This window comes from Raphanus sativus, chromosome 7, assembly GCF_000801105.2.
Source record: "Raphanus sativus cultivar WK10039 chromosome 7, ASM80110v3, whole genome shotgun sequence".
Lineage (NCBI taxonomy): Eukaryota > Viridiplantae > Streptophyta > Magnoliopsida > Brassicales > Brassicaceae > Raphanus > Raphanus sativus.
In genome coordinates, this window is record NC_079517.1 from 1,044,436 (window position 1) to 1,069,589 (window position 25,154).

Genomic DNA, 25,154 nt, shown 5'->3' on the forward strand with positions numbered 1-25,154 from the left:
TCATTATTATTCCACAAAATATTCCTAAAACCAATACCACTCCCATTCATTTAAGTTAGATTAACGCCAACTATATAAATTTCATCAAGCACACTAAACACAAAGATATCTTTTTTGTTTGCATGAAACACAAAGATATCAATCTTTTGATTCCAAGATATTTTCTTAACTAACCAGAAATTGTGCTAGCCTTGATAATTATTATAAAGACGAGTTTTGAAAAATCAAAAACAAGAATATTCACTTGATACAAAATGATTTTACAATTATGTCAATATATCCTTTAAAATAGCAGAGTTCATTTTCTACACTACCAAATGAATGAAACAATTCTTTACCTCAAAAATAGGCAGCATTCTAAGGTTTTATATTTTTTTTAACCTCCAAAGCAAAACTACTCTCAGAATAATTCATTGCTACTACTTTTGGAAAAAGGCTGTATTAAACAGATATGAGGGGACATATAATCTAAGCATTAATAGTAGGAATATTCAATCTGGATATCACTTCAATTTTCCGATTTTTTGGTATTTTTGTTTATAAAAAATAGCTACCATATTAAAATCATATTTATTTTAGTTTGTTTCAGTTTATATACTGTCGTTTTTTGGTTATTTAGTTTTACACCAAAAACCATAAAATTATTTATCTTTTTAAAATATTTATGAATTTTACTTTATATGATTAAATATCGGTTTTATATAACATGAAGATATTTCAGCTTTCAAATAGCTTATTTTCTGTTTCTTTTACTATTTAAAATAATTAATAAGCATATTAATTTAATAATTATAATAGTTTTTATAGAATAAAAATAGAAAATTAGTAGTCTATAATATTATAAATAATTAAATATGCACACATATTTGTTAACAAAAAGATAAAAACTATGTTTTATTTAATTTGATAGAAATAAAACATAACTTTTATCTTAAAATATTAAATTGCTAAAATCAATATTTTAACTATGAAGATCATATCAATAAAATAAATTATGTATATATCCTTAACTATCTTATATAATTTACATATAATTATACTACTATATTTTAATTGATCGATTTCATCGGTTTGATCGGTTTATATACCAAATCATATTTATATACTGTGGTTTTTTTAAAATGAAAATTTTGTATTACCAAATTCAAACCATTTTCAATATTTCGGTCGATTTGGTTGTAGTTGGTTCGGTTTTACCAGATTAAACACCCCTAATTAATAGCCATTTAATCTATTTTATGGAAAACGAATAATGCAATTTATGAGGTAGACTTTGAGTCATAAACAAAAGAAAATGAATATTTTTACTTCAGTAAAAAAAAATCACTTGAAGTTAGTGGTAGAGATGATTTCTTTCTCGCAATGCTTTTCATTTACCACTTTACATAATATACAAAGTTTATACAATATATATGTTACAAACTGTAAATGAAATCGTTAATTATTTTTATATAAACAATAATCAAATAAAAAGTATCCGCCAACATTGCTAACACAATATACGAAACTAATTTTTTTTAAAATAATTTTGTTTATGTGTAAACAAAATGAAAAAGTTATATAAATCAAAAACGCACCCGCACGGGTGTGCGGGTCAAAACTCTAGTTAAACATTAATTCTGAAGTTTATGGCCGCTATTCTGTTACAAAAAAAAAGAGTTTATGGCCGCTAGCTCAGACGGTAAGCATGCAGTGAGTACATGATCAACTCTTGAAAACATCACATGAGAATTCGAACAACCAAAGTGGGCCACGATAAACGCAGGAAACTGACCACTGGGTCAATCAACTCTGTCCAAATAATATCCATGCATTTTAAAAAAAAATTAACTAGGAAGTTTTGTACAACAGACATAGAGGTCCACACAATTTTAAAAAGGAAATAGCTTAATTAATAAACCTTTTGTTGATGATTTTATTTCCTAGATTTATGTTGCTGTTGTTGACAAAAAAAATGTTGCTGTTGATTATATTAATAAATATCAAGTTTCCACCTCTATAAATTATACTGTGCAGGTGCAGCAGGCTAGCAGGCTCTTTTAACAACATAATGTGTAATAATACTCTCGTACGTCTTTTACTCGCTTGAAGTAACATAATAGTGCGAAAAATGGATTCAATATTCATCCGCACCAATCATTCCTCGAGGTTTTTCACTCCGAGTCAAATTCAAAGCACACACACAGATATATATAGCTACGCTTGTGTATGTTGATTTGATATCTATATGCAGGTCTGATTGCAAAAGTGATGATGAGAAGTATAGTTACGATAAAGAGACAAGCAGTAAGTACCCTTTTGTGAGTGCTCTAAGCATGAGCCGGGGAGATGGAGACAACAGTTACTCCACCAATTCTCTTCTTCAGGTACTTTCATATTTCATCTTTTATATGTATATGGTATATATGTTGTTCTTTTAATGGTGTCAAATATTATTCACTTTTTCTGCATTTGCATGTAAGATCGATAGTTTCTACTTTTCTATAAAGTACTTGCTATGTAAAATTGTAAACGTAAAGATGAACAAAGAGAAATTTTCTCTTTCGTTTTTATTTTTTTTTTACAATTAAAAAAATTAAAGTAAACTGGAATAATCATTTAAAAGAGAAAATAATCAACCCGTTACGTAATTACTTATCCAAAGTGTGAGCATATAAATATGACACCCAAGAATTTTCTAACTAAAACTTCTTTAAACTTATTTGTTTTAATTGTTTTCAGAAAAGAGTTTTATCAAGGACCAAAACAGTTTTGGTAGAAAACACCAGAGAAATGCTGACAAACTTGGACTTTCCTAAATGCATTAAAGTTGCCGATTTGGGCTGTTCTTCGGGACAAAACACATTTTTGGCGATGTCTGAGATCGTTAATACAATCTATGCGTTATGTAAAGAGTGGAACAAAAACCCACCAGAGATAGATTGTTGTCTAAACGATCTTCCTAGTAACGATTTCAACACAACTTTCAAGTTCATAACTTCCTTCAACAAGAAGCTCACAAGAGAAGGATCATGCTTCATCTCTGGAGTACCTGGTTCCTTCTACTCGAGGCTATTTCCTCTCAAGAGTCTCCATCTCGTACATTCAATTTACAGTATTCATTTTCTCTCCAAGGTCTGTAGTTTTAATAACTTTCCACTCAGGCCCGTGCCTCTTATAAGGCAGCTAAAGCATTAGCTTTAGGCCACACTTAAAAAAAAAAATTTAGGCCACATTTTATATTTTATAAACATTTTTCATTTTATTTTGTTTGATAACAAACCACAAACACACATTAACAAATTATCTTCTTCTTTATTTGTTTACTTCACATTCTTCTTTTTAATTTTATCTTGTTTATTTCTATACTTTGTATGAATTTTTTTTAAAAATCTTACAAGTTGATTAATAGTAATTACTTATAAAGTGATTTTGAATTAAATTTTGAAATAACAAATGGTTGTTAGGGGGGAGGTATTTATGAAAATATATATATGTTTGGAGTTTGAAATTCTAAAAATGGTATTACAAGCAGAAGTAAATTAAAGAGTTGCTGAAATATTGAACTCTTTGAAAATAATGGAAGATTTGATTATAATTCATGGATTGTTTATCAAATATGTTAACAATTCCAGTTTAGGTGAAATTGATTAAAAAATATTTACTATCTACTATGTCACAAAAGAGATTGAATGGGTTATCATTAGTATCTTTTTAATGATTGATAAACTTGATTACCAAATAATTATAAACAAATTTGGTAAAGGAAAAACTAGAAGATCTGTTTTCAACAAATAAAAATTTATTGTTATCTTAAAAAGTTTCATTTTCCAAAATTTAACATTATTTTAATTAGTTATTTTTATTTTATTAGGATCACATTTTTAAAAATGCTTTAGGCCACCAAAATGTTAGGAACGGCACTGTTTCCACTTATACACATTTAAAATTCCTTATGAGCTACAAAGCTTCTAACAATGAAATTTTGGACTTGTAAGGTTCCGGAAGGACTAGAGACGAACAAGATGAGTGTGTACATAACAAGTTCAAGTCCTCTAAGTGAATACAAGGCTTACTTGAATCAATTCCAAAAAGATTTTAAGACATTTCTGAGAATGCGTTCTGAAGAGATGGTATCTAGTGGACGCATGGTTCTCACGTTAATCGGCAGAAATACTCTTGATGATCCGTTGTATAGGGATTGCTGTCATTTTTGGACACTGTTATCCCAGTCTCTCCACGACCTAGTTCTTGAGGTATTAAACTATTAAATTGCATACTTTTAGCTTTAAATATTTTCACGGTTTACTTAATATACACTAATCGTTTGTGGTCTATTTATGTAGGGAACTTTGAGTGACTCGAAGGTGAGTTCGTTCAAGATGCCATTTTATGATCCGAGCATAGAAGAAGTGACAGATCTTATAAGAAAAGAGGGTTCCTTCGAAATAAACGACTTGGAGACACATGGATTTGATCTCGGTCATAGTGTCGAAAACTGTAGCATGCAATCATATGGAGTTAAAGCAGGGCAAAAAGAGGCTAGTTGCATAAGAGCAGTGACTGAAACGATGCTCGTTGCTCATTTTGGAGATGACATTAATATCGATACATTGTTTAAAAAGTATGCGCTTCGTGTGTCTCAGCATGCAAGCTGTAAGATCAAGACGAGTGTCTCTCTAGTCGTTTCATTGATCCGGAAATAACTTTTGCTATGTATTGATGATTAATTTGTGTGTGTGTGTCATATTCAGTGTCAGATATATACTCATTGGCTTGTAATTTATGTCATATATTGTTTATTGTTGTTTTATTTTGTAAATTTCGATTTGTGAACGTGCGACCATGAAATAGACACGAGACTAAGAAGAGGCTCTCACACACACTTGATAATGGGTTTTTAATTCTAAATAAGCTTAGAGAAACGACTTGTGCTCCTTAACTCCCCTACTACTCTTTCTCGCTCTGTTTATCAACAGTTATATAGGGATTTTTCCATATACCTACTAATCAACTATATACATCTATATAGATGTAATAATATGTATAGATATACAATGCCTACATGCAGTCCATGTTATCTAGTCGGTACTCTCCCCTAATCATTGAGATTAAGCAATAACTGACCACTCTCTTTTTCTTTTAGCTAATTATTTAGACACTCTCCCAACAATTGAAGAGTAGACTTTAATTATACTAGATTCTTGAACCGCGCTACGCGCGGTTTGTATTTTTGTAGTTCTATTTTTGAATTTATTTTTTTATATTAATTAAAAAAATTAAGTTTTTTTACTTTTTTTATTTTCTCTTTACCCATCAAAATTTACTCTGTTTCAGAATAATCATGTTTTAAAGAAAAAAATAAGTTTAAAATTTATTATATTTTTTATTAGGTAACAATGATAATTTGTAAACTTTGAAAAGACATAATTTAACTTACTATTGACTGAATAATATTTTATCTATTTATAATTGAGGCCATGTGAATAGAACAAATGTTGAATGCATGATTTAAAACCTTTTTTTGCACATTTTGACATAAAACCTTTGGCATCAACAATTTTGTTATGTGAGAATTGTATGTTCATATTTATGATTAAATATTTTTATTTTCTTTAACATGAATTTTAAAAAAAATTATTGTAATGTATCCGTTATTTTTTATCATATATTTGTTTTTATTGTCTTATTATTTTATAGATTTTTGGCTAGTTACGAAGTTCACTGAGTGGATGGAGACTCATAACGATCACCAATAGATTTTTGGCTAGTCATCGTTTTTGGCGGTTGCTAGATCATTTATCCGCGCTACGCGCGGATTGTATCTTATACTTTTTTCAATCATTTTATTTAAATATAATGGTATTGAAACCATTTTGAAAATTCCCCATTAATTATTTCTCAATATAGCCAAAAAAATGAAAGATATAGAATGTTAGATTTTGTAGAAGAAGATAACGATAGACATAATATAAAACAAACTATTCTCTATCTAAAATGTGAACAATCTTAAATTATAAGTTTAACTCTTTGTTATAGATGTATTATGACATTCAATGTCACACCTAAAAAAGTATTATTTTATAGTTGATGTAATTATAGTTGTTTTGATGTAAGTTTAATACTGACTCAAATGATTATAGAGAAAATTGTGCACTTCTTTTAAGAATTTTAACATTGGTAACATGTGTTCTTTTTACTAAAAGAAGCAGTGGTAATAGTCTTTCTGATATTCTTTGTTCATAGATATTTAGTGCTAACGACTGCTTTCCAGAATCCAGATGAAGTACAAATATAGCAATACGATGATTATAATTGAAAAGTGAGAATCCTTATATATGACACTATTTTGTATTTTCATAAGTCCAGACTAAAAGCTCCACAGTATATGCATTCTAAGATTGGATATTTTGATATTTTCAGTACCTGAGTTCGAGCTACATCATTAGTTTTTATTATTTTAGTATTTCGAAATTTATGTACATAGTATTTGGCAAGAAATTGTTGCTTTTGAATATATGATTTTTCATGCATAATGATTGGTTGGCCATATAAAATCGAAAAGGAATATACATACATTTACTCTTTTCTTCTGTTTTGGTTATTTTTATTTTTTAACTATCCCTTACATGTCAATAGAATGTGTTCTTTTAATGAATGTTAAATTAAATCAAACATAAAAAAAAAATATTTACAACAAAGTTGTTAATGTTTGAAATAGCTAAAAACTTTAATAGAGTGTTACATTTTATGCTAGGAAGTTGGGTTTCCTCGTTGGTCAGGTATTTTTCTTTTCGGACTATTGTTTTTAAAAAAATGAAAACACCAATATAATTATGCTTTTCAGAGATAGAATCAGTGTGAAAATGCAGGGAGTGGAAAAATTGCATACTCTATATGGAGAAAATATAAAATCTACTTGTTAAACATATATATTTATTATTAGAGACCCTTATTAATATGTATTAAATGGTGGAAGAGGTTTTAGACATCGTGTTAAATGACTTACAATCATATAGTTTTACTGTCGAAGTAGGTAGAATTGTATTAGGAATAAAAATGAACTACAAATAGCTTTCTTTAATATATTAGTTAACTAATTAATTAGATGGATATGTACATACATTATGATTTGTTTCGTTATCCTATCGATTGTCCGAGTTTACTTAGTTTTTTTTCTTTAATTTCCAGGGAAGTTCAGACTCAAATAATTCTCCATTTTTTATATCTATCTAAGTCTCTTGCCTTCCTTTCTCCACCACGTTGACTCCATTTTTAACCACTATAATTACATGAGTTAATTAAATAAATAAAAAATACATGAGTTCTTGATTGTTGATAATAAGAGTTGATTGTTGAAAACCGATGTGTTAACAACGATCCGGTCCACTGTATATTGAACCACACACTGACTAAGCATCAAAGCAATTGTTGCTTCATTCAGCAGCAACAGCGGAGGGTGTTCAAAATTTTATCTGACTATGGCCACTCTCAACTTATGACCGCCTGATCATTGAACTCCTTTTTCACCCACCAATGATCATAGCCCTGCAATAGTGAATCCATCTGTAGTTTAGTATTGAATCTAGATATTATGACTACACATTTGATCAGGTGCCACTAAAAATAAATGTTGTCCATTAACGATGCCATGAACGTTAGGTATATCAGTTGCATTGCATATACGACATTGGTTTAAGAAGCATCTCCTCCTTTTTCTGTAAGCAATGTTTTGCTCAGATAGTTATACTGAACAGAGCAATTCTTGGCTCACCATACCGGTTTGCTGTGCTGGCCATTCCAGCTGAAGGTACTAATCTCCAATCCGTCAAAAGTGTTGACCTCATCCAGGATTGCAAAACTTCAACAGCAGCTCAGTTACTGTTGCTTTCCTGATTCCGCTCTCTCAAACCAAAGCTAATGTTTGAATCAGAAAAAAAAAACAAAAGAGAAGAATGTAAGTTATTGTTTGATGGGATATCAAAACCTGTATAGAAAATGGCCGCATAAGAAGCGAAGAGAACAAAGAAAGAAACTACGAAATAGATACCACTAACTATGTTTTGAAGTATTCTTGCTTTTGTAGAACATTGCAGATTTCTTCATATATGTTTTCATCACTTTCTCCTGAGAATGAAGGAGCGGTTCTTATACTCATGTCCGCTTCTAGGCTTGTTTCCTCGTTCATTCTCGTCCTACAGTTTTTCAATATTTTCATTAGACAAAGAATACATTAAAACTTTGGACTAAAACTAACTCAAAAGTGGACATAAATGAACTTTAAACCACAATCCGTGGCAACATCAGCAGAAAGCCTAGCTCCAATAGCACCACTTGAGTTCTCAGTCTATTGATGCCACATCGAATCTAAACAGAGACGGTGGAAGCGATCAGATAATTTAAGGATTTAGTAAATCCAACAATATATTTGGAAGTATACGAAAAAGATCAAAAGCCACGACAAAGACAAATACACACAGTTGACACTTGCGACGACGACCACAGAGTTTTCTCATGTCCTTGTTACACATTTAGAAACTCCAAATCTCAAGCAAGGCCAATCTCTTCAAAAATATTGCAGAAAGGTGATGATAATAACAGGACGAAAGAAATCAAAACATTCCTGTCTGAATTAGCTCAATCTTTTCATTTTGACATTGTAATTTTGTAAGTATCAAAGAAAAAAGCTTGTAGCATGTATATAAAGAGAGATGCTATTCTCTTATATGACAAAGACAGGAGAATCACTTGAAAATAAATCAAACAGCACATAACAGAAAGCAATATCACACAAAACTAAATCAAACAGCACATAACAGAACGCAAGATCACTTAGTCCGGCACAAGTACTCGAGGCTAAGTTTAGGAATGAGGGAAATTACCATCGGCTCAGAGTAGACGGAGCTTGTAGATTCAGAACACGGTCCTGAAGGAGCCGGTCGGTGGTGGGGTTTGGGAATCTGGACGTTCTTGCTTCTTGTGACTTTCATTGTTATCTAGCAAATCAACATACTACCAAGAATCAGCTTAAAGAAAAACAAAAACAAAGCTTAAGAGAACTACGAAACGTTCAAGAAAGAAAAAACCCAGAGAGCTCATGCACTGAAGAAGTAATGTCTCATGAGACTGTCCTTAATCCAAGTTCCAATGAACAAACTGTAACAGCAACAACAAAACAACAAAGCAGAAAAAAAAACAGTACACGAAGCTCATGGAAGCCAAAAGCTTGAGAATTTAATCACAACCCATCAAGCTAAACCAAAAAGGGTATCTGATAACGGTGAATTGCTGTGATTCCAAACGACGACGAAGAGAAGTCGATCGATAATCGCTCTCATCGGAGTTTATAGGTTTTTGAGATGGGGTTCAAGTGGGACCACTAAGAATTATTATTGGCCCAGAAGCCTTGTCTGATCGACGGGTTTGACCGGACCGGAGGAGACCACGGATTCGCCGATCATTTTCTGTGAGTCGGATAACGTCATCGTAATGAGCAGTCGAGAGGATTGAACAATTGTTTGGAGAAAAACTAAAACCTAAGGAGATATTTATATAGGATCTAACAGGAATCAAACCGAAACGTTCCATAGAGTTCAGAATGAGAAATCGAAGAGATTCCATTAACTATACGATTAAGGAGCAATCAGGAGTGGGGAGAGAATTGATTGATCGTAAGAAGGAACATGAACGAAGAGAAGAAGAGAAAAGGTCTCACAATCGAGATCGCGAGATGATTGATGAGCGAATGGGCTGCCGACCAGAAAAAAAACAATAGTGAGATGGGCTTAACGGGCCACTGGCTAAACAAAATGCGAAGCCTGTTTACCTCCAGCTGTCCGACGTGGCAGATTATCTTATTTTCTATTGGCCGAATTAATTAAATGACGTGGATGCTCTCATAGAGCTTCATATCTTCCTTTTAGTAGTGTAATAGATTAAGTATGATAGATAGCTTATTTATTTTAGCTAATTCCTACATCATATAACACATCATTCTCAATGAAAAATCATTCGATTTCTTTTATTCCATTACTTTTCATGTGAATATCGCAGAAAAATACTTAAGTAGCAGAGAGGAGCAATTGTCGAGTATGTATAAATTGTACTTATGTATGATAGATTTATCTTATTACAAATATGAGAAAATAAGACAATTAACTCTTGAAGATACGATTAGCTGCACTTGCTGATTGCTTGCTACTTGATAATATTCTTGACGTGGAGTGGGTGCTCTTCACATCATGCATCCGTTAACGGAATCTGTATATGCTTTTCGATCTGCACCTACACACGCCAACATGTGTTTGTTTATAATCTAAATTAGTATTTATCTTTTATGATTTACTAACTTAATATGTATGTACAAAGTGAAATTTCTATAATATATAGTGGTGAAATTCGGTTCTTTAAAAAAAATTAGGAGAATTTTCACCGGTTGAATTAACATCACTAAACAAATACTACTGACTTGAATCTTTTGCTTGAAGTCTTATCGTAGCCTTAAGACAAATTAGTTGGACTTTAGTTGTTTTAGAGTCAAAATTTAGACACTTCTAGGTAATGTTTTTTCAAACACATCTACGTAGACGTGTATATATATATATATATATATATATATATATATTTTTTTTTTAAAAAGAAAAGAACAAATAACGAAAGATGGAGTGGAGTAATGGTAGACAGAGATGAATGGAGAGCCGTAGATTCCGTGAGGGACAGGCTTGCATTGCACTTACCATTTCTCCTTCTCTTCCTTCACCTAAACTATCTCTTAATCTATAATCATTCCTTAATTTTTTTCTCTTAATAATATATATACAATTGTACAAAGAAAAAAATTAACATCATTCGACAGTCCCCACAAAATGAAAACTCCAAATTTTAACAAAAGTCGACTAAAAAAATCATAATAATACATAAGTAGAAGAAGAAAACCATGCAAATGATTTAATGTAGAACTAGATAGAAGGTTAAAACTCGATAAGAATTTTAAGAAAAATAAATCAACAATTACAATCCAAGATACAAACTACAAATTCACTGATACTATTTAAAAATAGTAAACTTATATCAATTAAATTTACAAAACTAATCATTTTAAATAATTAAAACTAAAAATACAATGTTGAATCATATAACTAGATATGCTTTTGTGATATTCTATCTTGTAGTGACTATTTTGAAGTGATGCCTAAAATTTGTTAACGTACATATCAAAGTGAAAACTAATTTTAACAACAACAAAAAACTAACTAAACTATTTGTCCAGACCAAAAATAAATCGGTGCACAGTAAATAAACGGATAATGAAGTGGAATAAACAAACATTACTGTAGAAATTGACTAATTTTGCACGTTTTGTTGCTAATAACACACTCTTTTTCTCTCTCTCTTTTTTATCTCGTTGTATTGTGATTAGTTTGCCAAGTTGGGTAAATACTAGAAGAGAGACAATAACAGAATTACTAAAAATTTAGAGGCTACAAAAGGACAAGTCCAAACATATTCACACACTTGCAAAGCTTTTCTTATATATGTGTGGTGTCTCTCTTTGACTTGTCTCTTCCTATATCACTCATTATTTACGTATCCATCTCTCCACACATCTCTCTCCATCTCACACACATCTTCCTCTTAATACATTACTATATATGCATATATCTCTCATTCTTTAACTTCTTCATAATCAACATCAACAAAAACTCCTCTTCTCCTTTAGTGATATTCATCTCTTGATGGAAGCGTTTGAAGAGGCCATAGCGGCTTCAAAGGAGCAATCATTAATCTTTAAAGGGAAGCGTACAAAGCGACAACGTCCACAGTCTCCTGTTCCTTTCTCCATCTCCCCTCCTATAGTTTATTCCCATGCACGCGACATTGAAGAAGAATCTAAAAAGGATGGTGTAATCACGTCTTCATCTTCATCAGCCTCTTGGTTCTCTAACAACAACGCAACATTGAAGGCTGAAGAAGACGAGGAAGAGCAAGACATAGCCAACTGTTTGATCCTCCTGTCCCAAGGTCACTCTCTTCCCATACCTAACCACGAAGCAAACAACAATAACACGTATAAATTTAGCAGCAGGAGGTTTCTAGAGACTTCTTCATCTAACGGTGGTGGCAAAGCCGGTTACTACGTATATCAATGCAAAACATGTGACCGGACCTTCCCTTCTTTTCAAGCTTTAGGCGGCCATAGAGCTAGCCACAAGAAACCCAAAGCCACGTTATCCTTATACTCCAACATTGACGTTAAGAAGAACATCTACGAAAGCGAAGCCGTTTCACTCGTCACAACTTCAACTATTTACAACAACAACAACAACAACAAGAACAATAACAATAGATCGGTTGCCGTGTATGGTAAGGCAGGTAGCAATAAGGTTCATGAATGTGGAGTCTGTGGGGCCGAGTTTACGTCTGGGCAAGCCTTAGGTGGCCATATGAGACGGCATAGAGGCGCGGTGGTTGTTGCTGCGGCACCGGTTAACACTGTAACGGTGGCCATGACTGCTGCTAACACGGAGTTATCACTGTCTTCCATGTCGTTCGATCAAATATCTGACGGTCAAGATCATCTGGTGATGCCAGCTACAAAGAGAGCTAAGAAGCCGGTCGTGTCATTGGATTTGGATCTGAATCTACCCGCACCGGAAGATGAGAATCGGGTCAACGGTTTCACCTTTGCTTTGAAGCAAAAACAGGAACAAGAACACCAACCAACGAAGCAAAGAGAAGAACCAAAGTGTCTTCTTTTGTCTGCTCCTACTTTGGTGGATTGCCATTACTGATAAACATCATAACCTATAAAAAAAAACAGAAAATCATTTTAAATATTTTTTTCTTTTTTTTTATTTACTGGAAAGGGTAATTCATTGTTTGTATATCAAATGTTTTTTTTGTATAACCGATTCTTTGCTTGTTAAAGACTTGCTAGATTCTTTATTTTTATTGGAGGTGTCTTTTATAATCACTTTGCTAACATAGTTTCGATTTGTTAAAAAGAAATGTGTAGAAAAAAGTTAATGTTACGTTCTCTTTATACTTTTGATCGAAAATTCATTTTTATTTAATTTTATCTCGAAGGAAAACTAAAGCTCATGATAAGTGCATGACGAAGGTCGAGGCTCCTTGTTTCAATTATTTTTCTGTTACAATAAAGTTTATTGCCAGTGGTGATTGTGTACAATAATGTTGTCACAAATATATACTCTATTCACATTCTGTTTAGTTGGAATGAATTTCCTAGATTCCAGGATCTCAGTTGAGCAACAAACTTATTAACTTCTCAAACTTTATAATATTTTATTTACTTAGAAAGTATGTGCATTATTATGAAATTACTCACGGCCAAAACACTATAATCACTTCATCTTTTAATCAAATTTTGTGGACGCAAACACTTTTGTTAAGATAAAACTCTCGTATAAATTTCTTTGTCAAAAAAAAAACTCTGGTATAAATTTTAAGTCAGTACAGAAACAAATCAGCTGATCACTTCATATGCTAACTAGGCCTAGTATTCACAGTGAAGATTTATCATTGATACCAAACGATATGGGCCTCTCTTCAAATGATGCGGCCCAAGCTACATTAATTCGATTCCACGTAGGTTGCTAAATTGGGTAACTCGACGACACGTTAAGAACGTTCTGGAACAGAAAAGGTGATGACGTGTCAGCTAACTAGACGCGGTCGCTGATCTAATATCACCGTCCGGTCACTGTAAAACTTCTCTCCAAACTCACACCATCGTGGACGATTTTTAAAAAACCTTCGCCGCGTCATTCCTCTCGTTTCTTTTTCACGGTCTGCGCATCATCGTGATCGCCATTCTCTCTCCTCCGTCTTTTCCCCAATTCTTCTCAAAACCCTAATTTTCAAAACCTGATAAAATTAAAAAAAAAAAACCTTACTTTCTTGATGGGTCGCGGCTCAGTGACGACGTCGCTAGCACCTGGGTTCCGTTTCCACCCAACGGACGAGGAGCTCGTTCGCTACTACCTGAAGCGCAAAGTCTGCAACAAACCCTTTAAGTTCGATGCTATCTCCGTCACCGACATCTACAAATCCGAGCCCTGGGATCTACCAGGTTGGTTAGGTATAGCTCAATTGCGATTTGATTTGGTTGATTTTGACATTTTTGTTTCTTTTTTTGGGGTGGTTTATTATTAGACAAGTCGAAGCTGAAAAGTAGAGACTTGGAGTGGTACTTCTTTAGTATGCTTGACAAAAAGTACAGCAACGGCTCCAAGACGAACCGCGCGACGGAGAAAGGATACTGGAAGACGACGGGGAAGGATCGGGAGATTCGTAATGGATCGAGGGCCGTGGGGATGAAGAAGACTCTTGTTTATCACAGGGGTCGAGCTCCTCGTGGTGAAAGGACCAATTGGGTTATGCATGAGTATCGTCTCACTGATGAGGAGTTGAAGCTTGCTAATGTGCCACAAGTAAAAGCTCAATTGGGTTTACGTTTTCTTTTAAAATATGAGAGTTAAATGGATAAAAGTTATTGACTTTGTTGAGTCTGTGTGTAGGATGCATGTGTGCTGTGTAGGATATTCCAGAAAAGCGGCACGGGGCCTAAGAATGGAGAGCAGTACGGTGCTCCTTATCTTGAGGAGGAGTGGGAAGAGGATAAGATGACGTTTGTGCCAGAACAAGATGCTCTCAGTGAAGGTTTGGCTGTTGATGATGATGATGTTTATGTCGACATTGAGGACATCGACGAGGTTTGTGTATTGATTAATTAGTAGCTTTAGGCAGAAATTATTTCTATTTATGATTAATGTATAGTGTATGACAGTATGAGTGTTTTGGTTATAAGTGATGTGGTTGCAGAAACATGATACCTATTTAGATCATAGATTAGGGATGCTTGTTAGTTAGTTAGCTTAGGTTTTGGTGGCTACTGTATGAGTGTTTTGGTGGCTTACTGGCTTGTGACGTGACGTCTGAATCTGATTTTCTTTTGCAGAAGCCTGAGAATCTAGTGGTTTATGATGCCATTCCTGTTCAAACTAATTATTGTCATGGAGAATCGAGCAATAATGCTGAATCAGGAAACTATGAAGACTCTGGTAATTACATTCAACCAGGAAACTACGTTGTTGACTCAGGTGGTTACATTGAACAACCAATGGAAACTTTTGAAGAGGATAAGAAGCCTATCATTCGGGATTGTAGCATCCAGCCTTGTTCTCTGTTTCCGGATGAACAGATTGGCTGTGGTGTGCAAGATGAGCACGCTGAGAATCTGGAAACGTCCAACAATAATGTGTTTGTGGCTGAGGCTGATTCTGGCTTCAGTGACATACCTATTGAAGCCGACTATCTGCCTGACGAGCAATTCATGGATCCTAGCAACAATCTTCCACTCTGTGATGATCTGTACCTGGAAACGAAAGATCTCAGCGGTGGTCTACAAGATGATTTCAACTTTGAAGATTATCTCAACTTCTTTGACGATGAGGATGCTCAGAACTTGACTCTTGACGTTTCGCATTTGTTGGGATCTGGAGATGCTCTTCCTAACCAAGAAGGCCTCGACCAGAACGTAAGAGTCTTGCTTAGGTTTTCTTCATTTTTTGAGCCTTTTCTAACTTACTTTTATACCATCAGCCTGAGGAATTGGAGAGGGAAGTCGCAGAAGGAAAAGAGGCTGTGGAGAAAAAGGAAAGTGGCGAAGGATCTTCCTCTAAACAAGATGCAGATGTAACAGACTTCGATTCAGGTGTGTTCATACATTTTTCGTCAAACAAATCATCTGTTGACAGATTCTAACTCTTTCTGAAACTAAATCCTGCAGATTCAAAGTACCCTTTCCTCAAAAAGTCGAGCCACATGTTTGGAGTTCCACCTGCCTTCGCTTCTCAGTTCCAAACAAAGGACGCTGCAATCCGGCTACACGCAGCTCAATCTTCAGGTTCAGTTCATGTTACTGCAGGTATGATCAGAATATCAAACACGACTCCAGCAGCGGACAGCAGCGATATGGGCTGGGCATATGACAAGAACGGTAACCTCGACGTTGTCCTTTCTTTCGGCTTGGTCCAACGGGATGATACCATGAGCAAGACAGGAGGAACTAGAGCAACAAGAGCTATGCTAATCTTCTTGTGTTTATGGGTTCTCTTACTCTCTGTTAGCTTCAAGATAGGAACCATGGTCTCTGCTCGGTGAAAGCTGGATCGTCTGAAGAAAAAGAACTTCGTTCGGTGTTTGTACCATCTCTCCAGTTATATAGGCGTTACTCTGGCAGTGCTTTGCTGCCCCCCAATATTTTATTTTTTCTTGTTAAGGATTATGTTGTAGCTCGAATTCTCTTTACAATTTCTAGCTTTGAGCTTATAACAAACATGTCTCTTTCCTTTAATGACAGCAGTTTTCATGTGATCCTTGCTCTTTGTTTGTTATCCCTGTTGGAAACATTGATTTCAAACGTTTCAAACTGAACAGATGTGGAAAGAAATAAACATTCATGACAAACTTGAGATAGTTCAGTGTGGCTGCTATTAACTTCAACTATATTTTTTTCTACTTGGGTTTCTGCAACAGATGATTCCAAAGTTCTTTTTTTCTTCTTTAATGGCATTGATTATGTTTCTAATATCTCCATCTCAGAGACACTGTTTCCTAGGAACACCAATGCCGAGGGAATGACTCTATTAAAAAAAAAACCTGAAAGACTGCATCTACAGAGCAAAGCATTTAAACATCCATCTTACATCTTTCATCACTGGGAATGGATAAGTAGAGCGTTGTTCAAAAAAAAAAAGGATAAGTAGAGCATCATTTACCGTGCATACTTCCCAGCCCAACCGTTCTCATCACGAATATTTTCCTTCCGGTACTTAACTTAAACATCCAAATCCAACCTAAGCAAATCATATACAACACTAGCAACTCTATTTCAACGCAGAACTAATGTAGAGGAACTAAACACTATGTTCTATACCTTATCGATAAGCTTTTGGGAGTGTTTCAGAAGAGACGTAGTGAGCCAAGTACTTTCGCAGAAGACAAACTCAAACCAAGACTCCCCAAGACGCAACTTTACCACCATCATCACCCTTCTCCTTCCCCATGTAAACCACTTTCTCACTAAACCCTCCATTAACACGATGGAGAAGATAAAGACTGCTTACTTTGCGAAGGAGAAAGAGTAGCAGAAACAATTACAGGGTGTATCTCGGTTTAAAAAAAACTCGCCTACCGATCAGAACAATTACGCTTATGCGCTGGTTTTTCATGAATTTTGAGAAATTGCCAAAACCACACAAATCTGATTTGACTATAATGTAATGGTTGGTTTTATTGTAAAAATTGTTACGACAGGAAGAACTCAAGGGAAACAAAACTTCGAACAAAATGAAATAAAGTTACTAAGAAAAAAACAAATGAGAATAGTAACGGCTAACTCCAAATCTGCTTCAGGAACATAAACAGAAAACGAAAGAAGAAACACAGGTCCTTGAGAGATGTCTCTGCCTCACTCAAAGATGATTTGAGATCCCCATCTGAAAAAGCTTTTAAGCCTCAAACCAATAAATAAAACACAGACCAGAGATAGGAACGGAACCACGATGGGGATACTCTTTATCGGTTCTATTCGTTGGCTCTCTCCGAGGCTGAATCAACCTTCTGTTTTATCATGGTCTCAGCTTGTTGGATTGCTCTCTGTGACCCTGTGATACTCACTTTCCTGTCATTTTTTTGGCCATTCAAACAAGGTTCAGACATGAGAGGTATATAACAACACTGTTTTGGTTTATAGCTTCCTAATAATGTTTGACGTTTACCTATCAGTGGTTCCAGACATGAAATCACCTCGGTCTGATATTTTAATTCGGGCACCGGTCATCTGCGAGAAGTGAAGTGGGACTTATGAGCTTTTGGTGGACCGAAAGAGATTTAATTAGGAGTTGGAAAATATAGGCACCGACCTGAGTGATTTCCATGATGTTTCTTCCCCCACGGCCAAGGACCAATCCTATATGCTCATCCGCCACACCAATTGTCACCGTGGTGCTAGCTTCTTCCTGGAATAAATACCAAAACCCTGCTTAAGAAATGATAATCCCGAAAGAACCAATCTCATGTTGTAGTAGTTCCTTCGCTAAAAATCAATAATTTCTTAATAGGCCTACTTCCTAGAAAAATTTGAGAGGAAGATCTCACACTGCTAAAGTTTGTAGATAGGAAATGATCTAAGACAATCCATGATAGAAACACCGAAAAAGATTTTCACATACATATATGCATTTACATAAAAAGGGTGGACGATATAGATTCACATATGTATGCATTGCAGTATAAAATAATACACCACAATATTCATTCATGTATATGCAAATTGATACACCAGACTAACCTTGTGGTTCTGATACCTGCCTCCAGAACCGTTGGGAGCGTAGTTGGGTGCATAGTTAACCGCATTGTATCCCGCTGTTGCAGCAGAAGGAAACACATACGCATATTGAAGACCATGAAAACCAAAGTAGAAAAGGCCTAAAATGCCGTTTTAAAAGGAACTTACAAGAGAAAAAAATAATGCTTACAACAAGCCTCATACACAATCCACTAAATAAAAGAAATCTCGTGTGACATGAAAGATACTAAAACCAATTAACAAACCATTTATATTGTCTAATCAAAGCACTATGATTGTCCACATGAGCTTGCCTGATGACTAAACAATCTTTACCATATAACAAAATAATTTACAAATTACAACAGATTCAAAGAAAATGATCCTAACCATTTACTCCACTGCTTCCCCAAATGAATAAATGCTATGCAATCAAAGACATACAGAACACGATACCAAAAGAAACTTTGAGGAGGAAAACAAACCTAACTACGCTGGAAGTTGATATACCTGCATACGAATATGGGGAATGTACATTCTGGGAGTAATGATCGTCCTCGGTAAGCTTAGCCAAAATCAAATCAATGGCCCGCATCTGTTCTTCGATGGTTCCAGATAATGTCACTAGCCTGTCACTCAACCCATAGTAGGTATTATCCAGAGGGGATATCTTAATCCCAGCTTTAGATTCCTCAATGAATGACCTGTCTCAAGAGAAAAAAAAATGTCTCAACTGTTGGTGACAGCAGTGCCACTGAAGTCAGTATCCCCAAAACCAAAAAAAAAAAAAACGCAATGCCATATTCTAGAACCGAGCGAATAAAATATCCCAGACTAACACCTGAGTCATTTCTAATATTCAGAAACCTCTTTACACCTGCTATAGGGTCTTCACTTGTTTATGCATGCATTCAGAGAAAATACTTGCTCTCTTAAAATGAATCAGAGAAACGTTGAGCACGAAAAAATAGCACGAATATGGCAAGATACGTTATAGATGTTAGTTGGTGCTTTAGTGTGCTACAGCCTACAGCATATGGTGTTAAGGTAAACAGGCCATAGAAGTTCCGAGTATCTGACAACCTCGTAGAATTCAGAACAAAAACTTACTTGATGGTGGCTCCTCCTTTTCCAATAATGCCTCCACAAGAACTGTTAGGGACCACAAGTCTTAGTCTTCTCCTAGGCTCAACATCACTTCCCTCTTCAGCATGAAGCTAAATAAACAAATAGAAAAATTCAGAAAAAAAAGCATAATATATATACATTAGTTAACGCCGGTGTGACATGAAATACAAATTAGTCAAAAACAACTTTTTTTTTTGTAACATGTTAAAACAACTCAAAAAGATATACCTCACTGTGCAATTTATCAAGGATAAGTTCCAGTCCACTGACAACTTCTTTAATGGAGCCAGAAATCATAATGATTCTATCAGTCGTCCCAGGGAAAAACTCTTGGTTACGTGAGAGCTGGATCCGCGCCCCGGACTTAGCCTGAAACTCAGTGATGGTCGAGCCTCCTTTCCCTATGACGGAACCAGCCGCCGCATTGGATACAAGAAACCGTATGTGTGTTGGCTTCTCAGCATAGTCTGGAAAAAAAAACGAAAGCCATTAGAAAAAGACAAAAGATAACATCCTCATCAGTATTGAGCTACAAGATTGAGACGAAAAAATCAAATCTTTACGGAAAAAAAGAAAACATACAACCTCGATTATATATAAAAAGCTCCCAGACATTATACAAAATACTACATGAGAAATGAGACTGATCTAACTCACTAACCGAGAATATAACAAATGTTTTTTTTCCTAGACATTCTATACAAATTAACAAGATTTTCTTCAATGACTGAACTAAAAAATAATAGTGTAATTTCATATCATGTCACAAAAATACTTTAAAACGGATCCGATTCTCACGAAGGTGACAAATAAACGTTGGAATTAAGAGTCCAAACGAAAATGTATTACATTTGTTTCACCACAACAAAAAAAAAAGATCAGATCGGATGGAGAGATAGATAAGATACCAGCTTCCGAATCATCATGAGGTTCGGGGGATCTCTTGGTAAGCTCTTCAGGGGAAGCTGCCGCCGCATATGAGTCAGTGGAGGCCATTTCTACCGATGCACAAGATAAGAACCGAATCAACCAATCCACATTATAAGACTCGTTCGTCGAAATCTGAGATTGAGATAAGAAAATTCAATTACCTGTTCTCTCGCACAATTTCGAATCTCCTCCTTTTCGAGCTTTTGGATTTCTGAATCTGAGAGAAGAGATTTTGAAGTCTCTCGATGTGTTCGTCTCCTTCGTTGGGATTCCTCGGCTTCGTCGTCTTTGTCGCCGAGCGGTTTGTGAAGTGAAGGAGGAAGGTGGCTCTGCTCTATCTATCCACTAGGCTTTTGCCTTATTCCATTTTTTTATTAATTTTAATATTATTATTGACCGCCTCCTCTCTATCTGTTTTTCTTTAATTAACTACGTACAACTTGCCTTAATTTGTTAATTAATTAACTCAACTTCCTTTTAATTGCAAAATCTATTGGCAAATTAGCTTCTGAATTAAACATCTTTGGAATTATATCTTTATGCACGATGATTTACAGTGATTATTTATTTTCAAAGTTTGTTGTGAGACTATTTACACAATAACACATTTCAGAATCGTACGACCTTTGAATTGTACATCAAAGTTGACAAAATACAATAATGGATAGTTAGTTATATACCACTAGTGGTAATGCATGTTTATGATTTGGATCGGTCAACTAATAAAGTGCAAATATAAATAAATGTGATTTCGTATTTAATCTTATTAGGATGGCTTTTAGCAGTTTAGCAAAAAAAAATCTTATTAGGATGGGAAGTGGCAACCTGTGTCTCTTACGAGTTACGACTATTCAAATTCATTTGGAGAAGACCAAACTACATTAAGCCAATTCAGACAAAGCTACATTACACTTAAGTTTTTTTTTATTACTTCCTATTTACACATAGTTTAGATTTGTGCAAATGTTACAGTAGTTGTTAATTGTTATAAAATCTTCAATTGGATCCAAGCCGGGCTCTCTAGTTAATAACTTGCTGTTGGCCCAGCAAAAAGTCATTCCAAAAAAAAAAAAGGATTAGATATTTATTTAACGGGCTCTTATTGGGCTTGGCTTCAGTAATCAGCGTATTTTAACGAGCCAACTTCAGCAGACTAATATACGCCATGGAAAGCTGGTGGTGATGGTGGTGCCACCTCCCGAGCTCCGTCGGCCCATAATCTTATCATCTTTCTCTCTCCCTCTCTCCTTCGCTTCTGTGTTTAATCTGACGAGCCGTTACTCCTTAAACATCCCCTCATCACACAAAACGCTGTCGTTTCAGCTATGGCGTTGAGCTCAGCTGCTACTCTTAAACTAACCTCCTTGTCCTTCTCCGCGAAGAAGAAGACGAGGAATCCGTCTCTCTCCTTCACCATCAACTGCTCATCATCTTCATCATTCGACGAACCACCAAAACCTTCTCTCACCTCTTCTACTCCACCGATTCGCGTCTCCTCCTCGAGCTCTTCCCCGAAAGCTCGATTCGTCGCTCGTCAGAAACAGTCCGTCTCCGTTCGCCAGCTCCAACGACCTCTAAGTAAACACTCGCTTGATCTGAAACTCCGAATCTGGATTCGGATTTGATTGATTGATTTTCGGATTTCGATTTTCTTTGTTTTTTCGGTTTGCAGTTGAGTATATGAGCTTACCTGCAAGTCAGTACTCAGTGCTAGACGCGGAGAGGATTGAGAGAGTTGATGATAACACTTTCAGATGCTATGTTTACACCTTCAAGTTCTTCAACTTCGAAGTCTGCCCCGTTCTCCTTGTCAGGGTCGAAGAACAGACTAATGGCTGCTGCATCAAGCTCTTATCCTGCAAGGTTGGAATCAAATAAAAAGAAATGACTTTATATTATATATTTGTTAAGATTGTGATGTTTATTTTGTCATTGTCTTTGTGATATAATTAGCTTGAGGGATCTCCTGTTGTGGTTGCTCAAAATGATAAATTTGATGGTAAGCATATCCCTCTGTATGATTCCAAAGCATTACTTTTTTGTATGGAATTGATGATCAATTCTAATTTATTTACTGAATTGGTGATTCGTTGTATGGAGCTTAACGTTTGTTATTTTCTAGTTATGCAGCTTCTATGGTGAACCGGGTATCGTGTGATAGCACTCAGGAGGGGTCGTCAGAGCAACAGATTACTTCCGATGCAGTCATTGAGGTATAGGTTAAGTGAGATTCAGCTTTTATTTTTAACTTTGTTAATCAGTGTACCGTTGTGTGGTGTTTCTGACTTGTTTTGGCAATGGTAAGGTCAATATCGAGATTCCTTTTGCATTTAGAGTCTTCCCAGTCGGAGCAATTGAAGCGACGGGGACACAAGTTCTTGACCAGATTCTTAGACTCATGCTACCACGATTCTTGTCTCAGGTATGCAGGGATACGTATTTTTATATTGTTACCTTTTGATTCGCTTATTCTGCATCAACGTTGGTCCCTTTAGCTATCCTAAGTTTCTCTATGGCCAATATGTTTTTTAAACTGCATGATCATCATAATACCTTAATCTGAACTCACTGAAGAAAATGCAACAAGAAAAAATGATTCTTGTAGTTATGTACATATGCACATCCCATTTCCTGAAACATCATCCCAGCATTAATCTTGACATGCTCATTTACTCGTTTTTTCAGCTCTCTAAAGTCTTGACATGCTCATTTACTCGTTTTTTCAGCTCTCTAAAGACTATCAAGCATGGGCTTCTGGAGACACTTCAAGGCAACCTCTTGGGACCGGCGAGATCTGATAGTAAAGCCAAAAAAAATCTACCTTACCTGGTTCAGAGAACCTATGCATCCTGGAGACTAGAGTTTTAGCAAATTCTGGATCATTTTAAAATGTTTTCTTTGGGTTATATAACGACTAGTGAATTTGTATTCTCTGGAATAACTCTTTAAACCTTCTCAGGAGAAATGCATGCTTGTTTGTTTTGTTTGTTCCACTGTGGGTGTCGATGTTTCATGTTAATCCAACCAGGAGTTTCTTACCCGGGTCTGGATTTTGTACCAAAAACCTGTTTGTTCGAATGTTGGTAAGGCCGGTTTACTGGATGGGCCAGTTCAGATTCTAAACAGATTTTGTTTTGATTGATTTTTTTTCAGAATATTTTTCAGTATATGTCGTCTGTCCTATGTCATTTGTGAATGTGTAATTTCTACTTATGTTTATAAGTCAAGGTAACGTCATTAACTTCAGATGCAGCTACTAATTTTTTTACCTAATCAAAAGTTACATGACAAATGTTTATCTAATAAGGAAATTCGTTACCAATGATTTTCACCAAAAGAAATTAATCTAGAATTAAAGCAAACGTGAATATAACATTATACTGTATATATGATTTGTTTTTTTAAATAAATAATATATATTAGTTGTGAATTGTGATGAATTTTACGAAGGTTAGTACATTGTATGAATCTATTTCTGAAATAGAAAACATTTTTTTTAAAAAAGGAGAACAAATAGCAAGCAGATATAAAAACGTTAAATCAAAACACTTGCATCTCAGTAGAGAATTAGATGCAAAGTTGCACAATATCCAACTTATGCGATTCGATGCAACTTTCCTTGTTAAATCAAATGAAATATTATATACTATACATGAAGTATTGAGTGAAAAGCAAGCAAATGTTGTAAGCAATCGAGAGAGAAATCTTCTCTCATCTATCCTCCTACAACGACAGCCATATATCCTAGCTAGTGCCAAATCAAACGTCTCTTCTCTCTTTTCAAGACAAAATCAAGCAAATAATGCTAATCACATTGTTACAAAACAAAATAATACATTCACATAACGGGGAAACAATAAAGATTATGTTTGATATATGTATTTTTTTTTTTGGAATTTCTCTCTTGTTTACTTTGCAAATTGCTTACTTTCCATTACTTTGGTATAAAAGTTCCAACTATTACATATGTTTGCTTCGGAATGTTCTTCTATTGTATTTAGTTACATCTTAATATTGGTTTAGTTGATAAATCTTGCTACAAGAATATGTATTTATTTACCTCTTAGTATTGGTTTAGTTTTTTTTTGCTAAAAGGTAAATATCATAAATGAAAGAGAAGACATTACAAGGAAGGTCTTGGTGAAGAACCATCTTGGCAAAAAAGAGATAAAAAACAAGATGGAACTAAAAGATTACAACCAACAAAGTAGAACAATTAACTGAACCACATAGACATGAGAGATTTAAATCGCCTGCTGGTCCTCCTGGCAGAGATGATGACTCTCATTTCTTTATCGATGTTATAGAAGACAGAGCTGGGAGGGACTGCCAACTGGTTGTGCATCAAGTTGTTTCTCTGTTTCCAGAGATGAAATAAGGTGGCCTGAGTAGCTAGTTTCCGGAGCAAGGTAAGCTTCTTTGACCGTGATGATCGGATCCAAGACAATAGTTCAGACCAATTGGTAAGCGGGGATGAGGGTGATCTGCATTTCCGCCACACCTCTGTCCAAACTTCTTGGCTATAAGAGCAGGTGAGCATGAGGTGATCTCGAGTCTCGTCGTGGGTTGTACAGAAAGCGCATTTTGGCGAGATTAACAGACCCCAGCCCGCTAGTCTTGATCTAGTAGGAAGCCTGTCATAATTGGTGACCCACATTGTGAAGGCATGCTTGGGGACCTCCCCTTTGAACCACACCACGTCCGCCCAATCTTGTTTCTCTTGGCGGGGCCTAAGCACCTCCCA

The 25,154-nt window shown here is 35.1% G+C and overlaps 5 protein-coding genes and 1 long non-coding RNA gene across 8 annotated transcripts; 4 read left to right on the forward strand and 2 right to left on the reverse strand.

Moving 5' to 3' along the window:
* The first annotated feature begins 2,000 nt into the window (after positions 1-2,000).
* LOC108816378 (salicylate/benzoate carboxyl methyltransferase-like) lies at positions 2,001-4,855 on the forward strand. The gene is made up of 5 exons (XM_056990294.1): positions 2,001-2,148; positions 2,234-2,366; positions 2,722-3,114; positions 3,978-4,235; positions 4,326-4,855. Exons 1-5 carry the CDS (start codon positions 2,111-2,113, stop codon positions 4,683-4,685), a joined length of 1,182 nt encoding a protein of 393 aa, XP_056846274.1. The 5' UTR covers positions 2,001-2,110; the 3' UTR covers positions 4,686-4,855.
* Positions 4,856-7,225: 2,370 nt separating this feature from the next.
* On the reverse strand, positions 7,226-9,730 carry LOC130497409 (uncharacterized). 3 transcript variants are annotated; one of them, XR_008936370.1, is made up of 6 exons: positions 9,066-9,730; positions 8,862-8,975; positions 8,259-8,346; positions 8,030-8,174; positions 7,759-7,896; positions 7,226-7,527 (listed from the first exon to the last, which is right to left on the reverse strand). It is a non-coding gene; the product is annotated as an uncharacterized LOC130497409 (long non-coding RNA). The 3 variants fall into 3 exon arrangements; XR_008936368.1 differs by having other exon boundaries at positions 7,754-7,896; positions 8,862-9,729; XR_008936369.1 differs by having other exon boundaries at positions 8,862-9,727.
* Positions 9,731-11,419: 1,689 nt separating this feature from the next.
* Positions 11,420-12,924, forward strand: LOC108816330 (zinc finger protein ZAT5). The gene has a single exon (XM_018588907.2). The coding sequence runs from the start codon at positions 11,715-11,717 to the stop codon at positions 12,768-12,770; it is 1,056 nt and encodes a 351-aa protein (XP_018444409.1). The 5' UTR covers positions 11,420-11,714; the 3' UTR covers positions 12,771-12,924.
* Positions 12,925-13,727: 803 nt separating this feature from the next.
* On the forward strand, positions 13,728-16,379 carry LOC108818494 (NAC domain-containing protein 78). Its single transcript, XM_018591478.2, has 6 exons — positions 13,728-14,071; positions 14,155-14,432; positions 14,520-14,714; positions 14,960-15,538; positions 15,604-15,715; positions 15,791-16,379. The coding sequence occupies exons 1-6, from the start codon at positions 13,903-13,905 to the stop codon at positions 16,162-16,164; spliced, it is 1,707 nt and encodes a 568-aa protein (XP_018446980.2). The 5' UTR covers positions 13,728-13,902; the 3' UTR covers positions 16,165-16,379.
* An 868-nt stretch (positions 16,380-17,247) lies between these two features.
* LOC108818524 (protein BTR1) lies at positions 17,248-20,765 on the reverse strand. Its single transcript, XM_018591519.2, has 9 exons — positions 20,572-20,765; positions 20,389-20,478; positions 19,709-19,947; positions 19,463-19,569; positions 18,863-19,056; positions 18,356-18,429; positions 17,928-18,023; positions 17,784-17,845; positions 17,248-17,686 (listed from the first exon to the last, which is right to left on the reverse strand). The coding sequence occupies exons 2-9, from the start codon at positions 20,474-20,476 to the stop codon at positions 17,590-17,592; spliced, it is 957 nt and encodes a 318-aa protein (XP_018447021.1). The 5' UTR covers positions 20,477-20,478; positions 20,572-20,765; the 3' UTR covers positions 17,248-17,589.
* An 818-nt stretch (positions 20,766-21,583) lies between these two features.
* On the forward strand, positions 21,584-23,401 carry LOC108817669 (uncharacterized). Its single transcript, XM_018590422.2, has 6 exons — positions 21,584-21,988; positions 22,083-22,273; positions 22,364-22,409; positions 22,541-22,623; positions 22,716-22,832; positions 23,137-23,401. The coding sequence occupies exons 1-6, from the start codon at positions 21,736-21,738 to the stop codon at positions 23,206-23,208; spliced, it is 762 nt and encodes a 253-aa protein (XP_018445924.1). The 5' UTR covers positions 21,584-21,735; the 3' UTR covers positions 23,209-23,401.
* Positions 23,402-25,154: the final 1,753 nt, after the last annotated feature.

Bases quoted from the DNA above. Each gene is read 5' to 3' on its own strand.
- LOC108818524 (XM_018591519.2), bottom strand. From the start codon at position 20,476: ATGGCCTCCACTGACTCATATGCGGCGGCAGCTTCCCCTGAAGAGCTT. The intron at 17,846-17,927 runs GTCGGTGCCTAT...CACTTCTCGCAG, and splicing joins ACATCATGGAAATCACTCAG to ATGACCGGTGCCCGAATTAA. The intron at 17,687-17,783 runs GTAAACGTCAAA...AAAAAATGACAG, and splicing joins ATGTCTGGAACCACTGATAG to GAAAGTGAGTATCACAGGGT.
- LOC108816378 (XM_056990294.1), top strand. From the start codon at position 2,111: ATGGATTCAATATTCATCCGCACCAATCATTCCTCGAG. The intron at 2,149-2,233 runs GTTTTTCACTCC...ATCTATATGCAG, and splicing joins CGCACCAATCATTCCTCGAG to GTCTGATTGCAAAAGTGATG. The intron at 4,236-4,325 runs GTATTAAACTAT...CTATTTATGTAG, and splicing joins TCCACGACCTAGTTCTTGAG to GGAACTTTGAGTGACTCGAA.
- LOC108816330 (XM_018588907.2), top strand. From the start codon at position 11,715: ATGGAAGCGTTTGAAGAGGCCATAGCGGCTTCAAAGGAGCAATCATTA.
- LOC108817669 (XM_018590422.2), top strand. From the start codon at position 21,736: ATGGCGTTGAGCTCAGCTGCTACTCTTAAACTAACCTCCTTGTCCTTC. The intron at 21,989-22,082 runs GTAAACACTCGC...TTCGGTTTGCAG, and splicing joins CCAGCTCCAACGACCTCTAA to TTGAGTATATGAGCTTACCT. The intron at 22,410-22,540 runs GTAAGCATATCC...CTAGTTATGCAG, and splicing joins TCAAAATGATAAATTTGATG to CTTCTATGGTGAACCGGGTA.
- LOC108818494 (XM_018591478.2), top strand. From the start codon at position 13,903: ATGGGTCGCGGCTCAGTGACGACGTCGCTAGCACCTGGGTTCCGTTTC. The intron at 14,433-14,519 runs GTAAAAGCTCAA...GTCTGTGTGTAG, and splicing joins AGCTTGCTAATGTGCCACAA to GATGCATGTGTGCTGTGTAG. The intron at 15,716-15,790 runs GTGTGTTCATAC...TAAATCCTGCAG, and splicing joins TGTAACAGACTTCGATTCAG to ATTCAAAGTACCCTTTCCTC.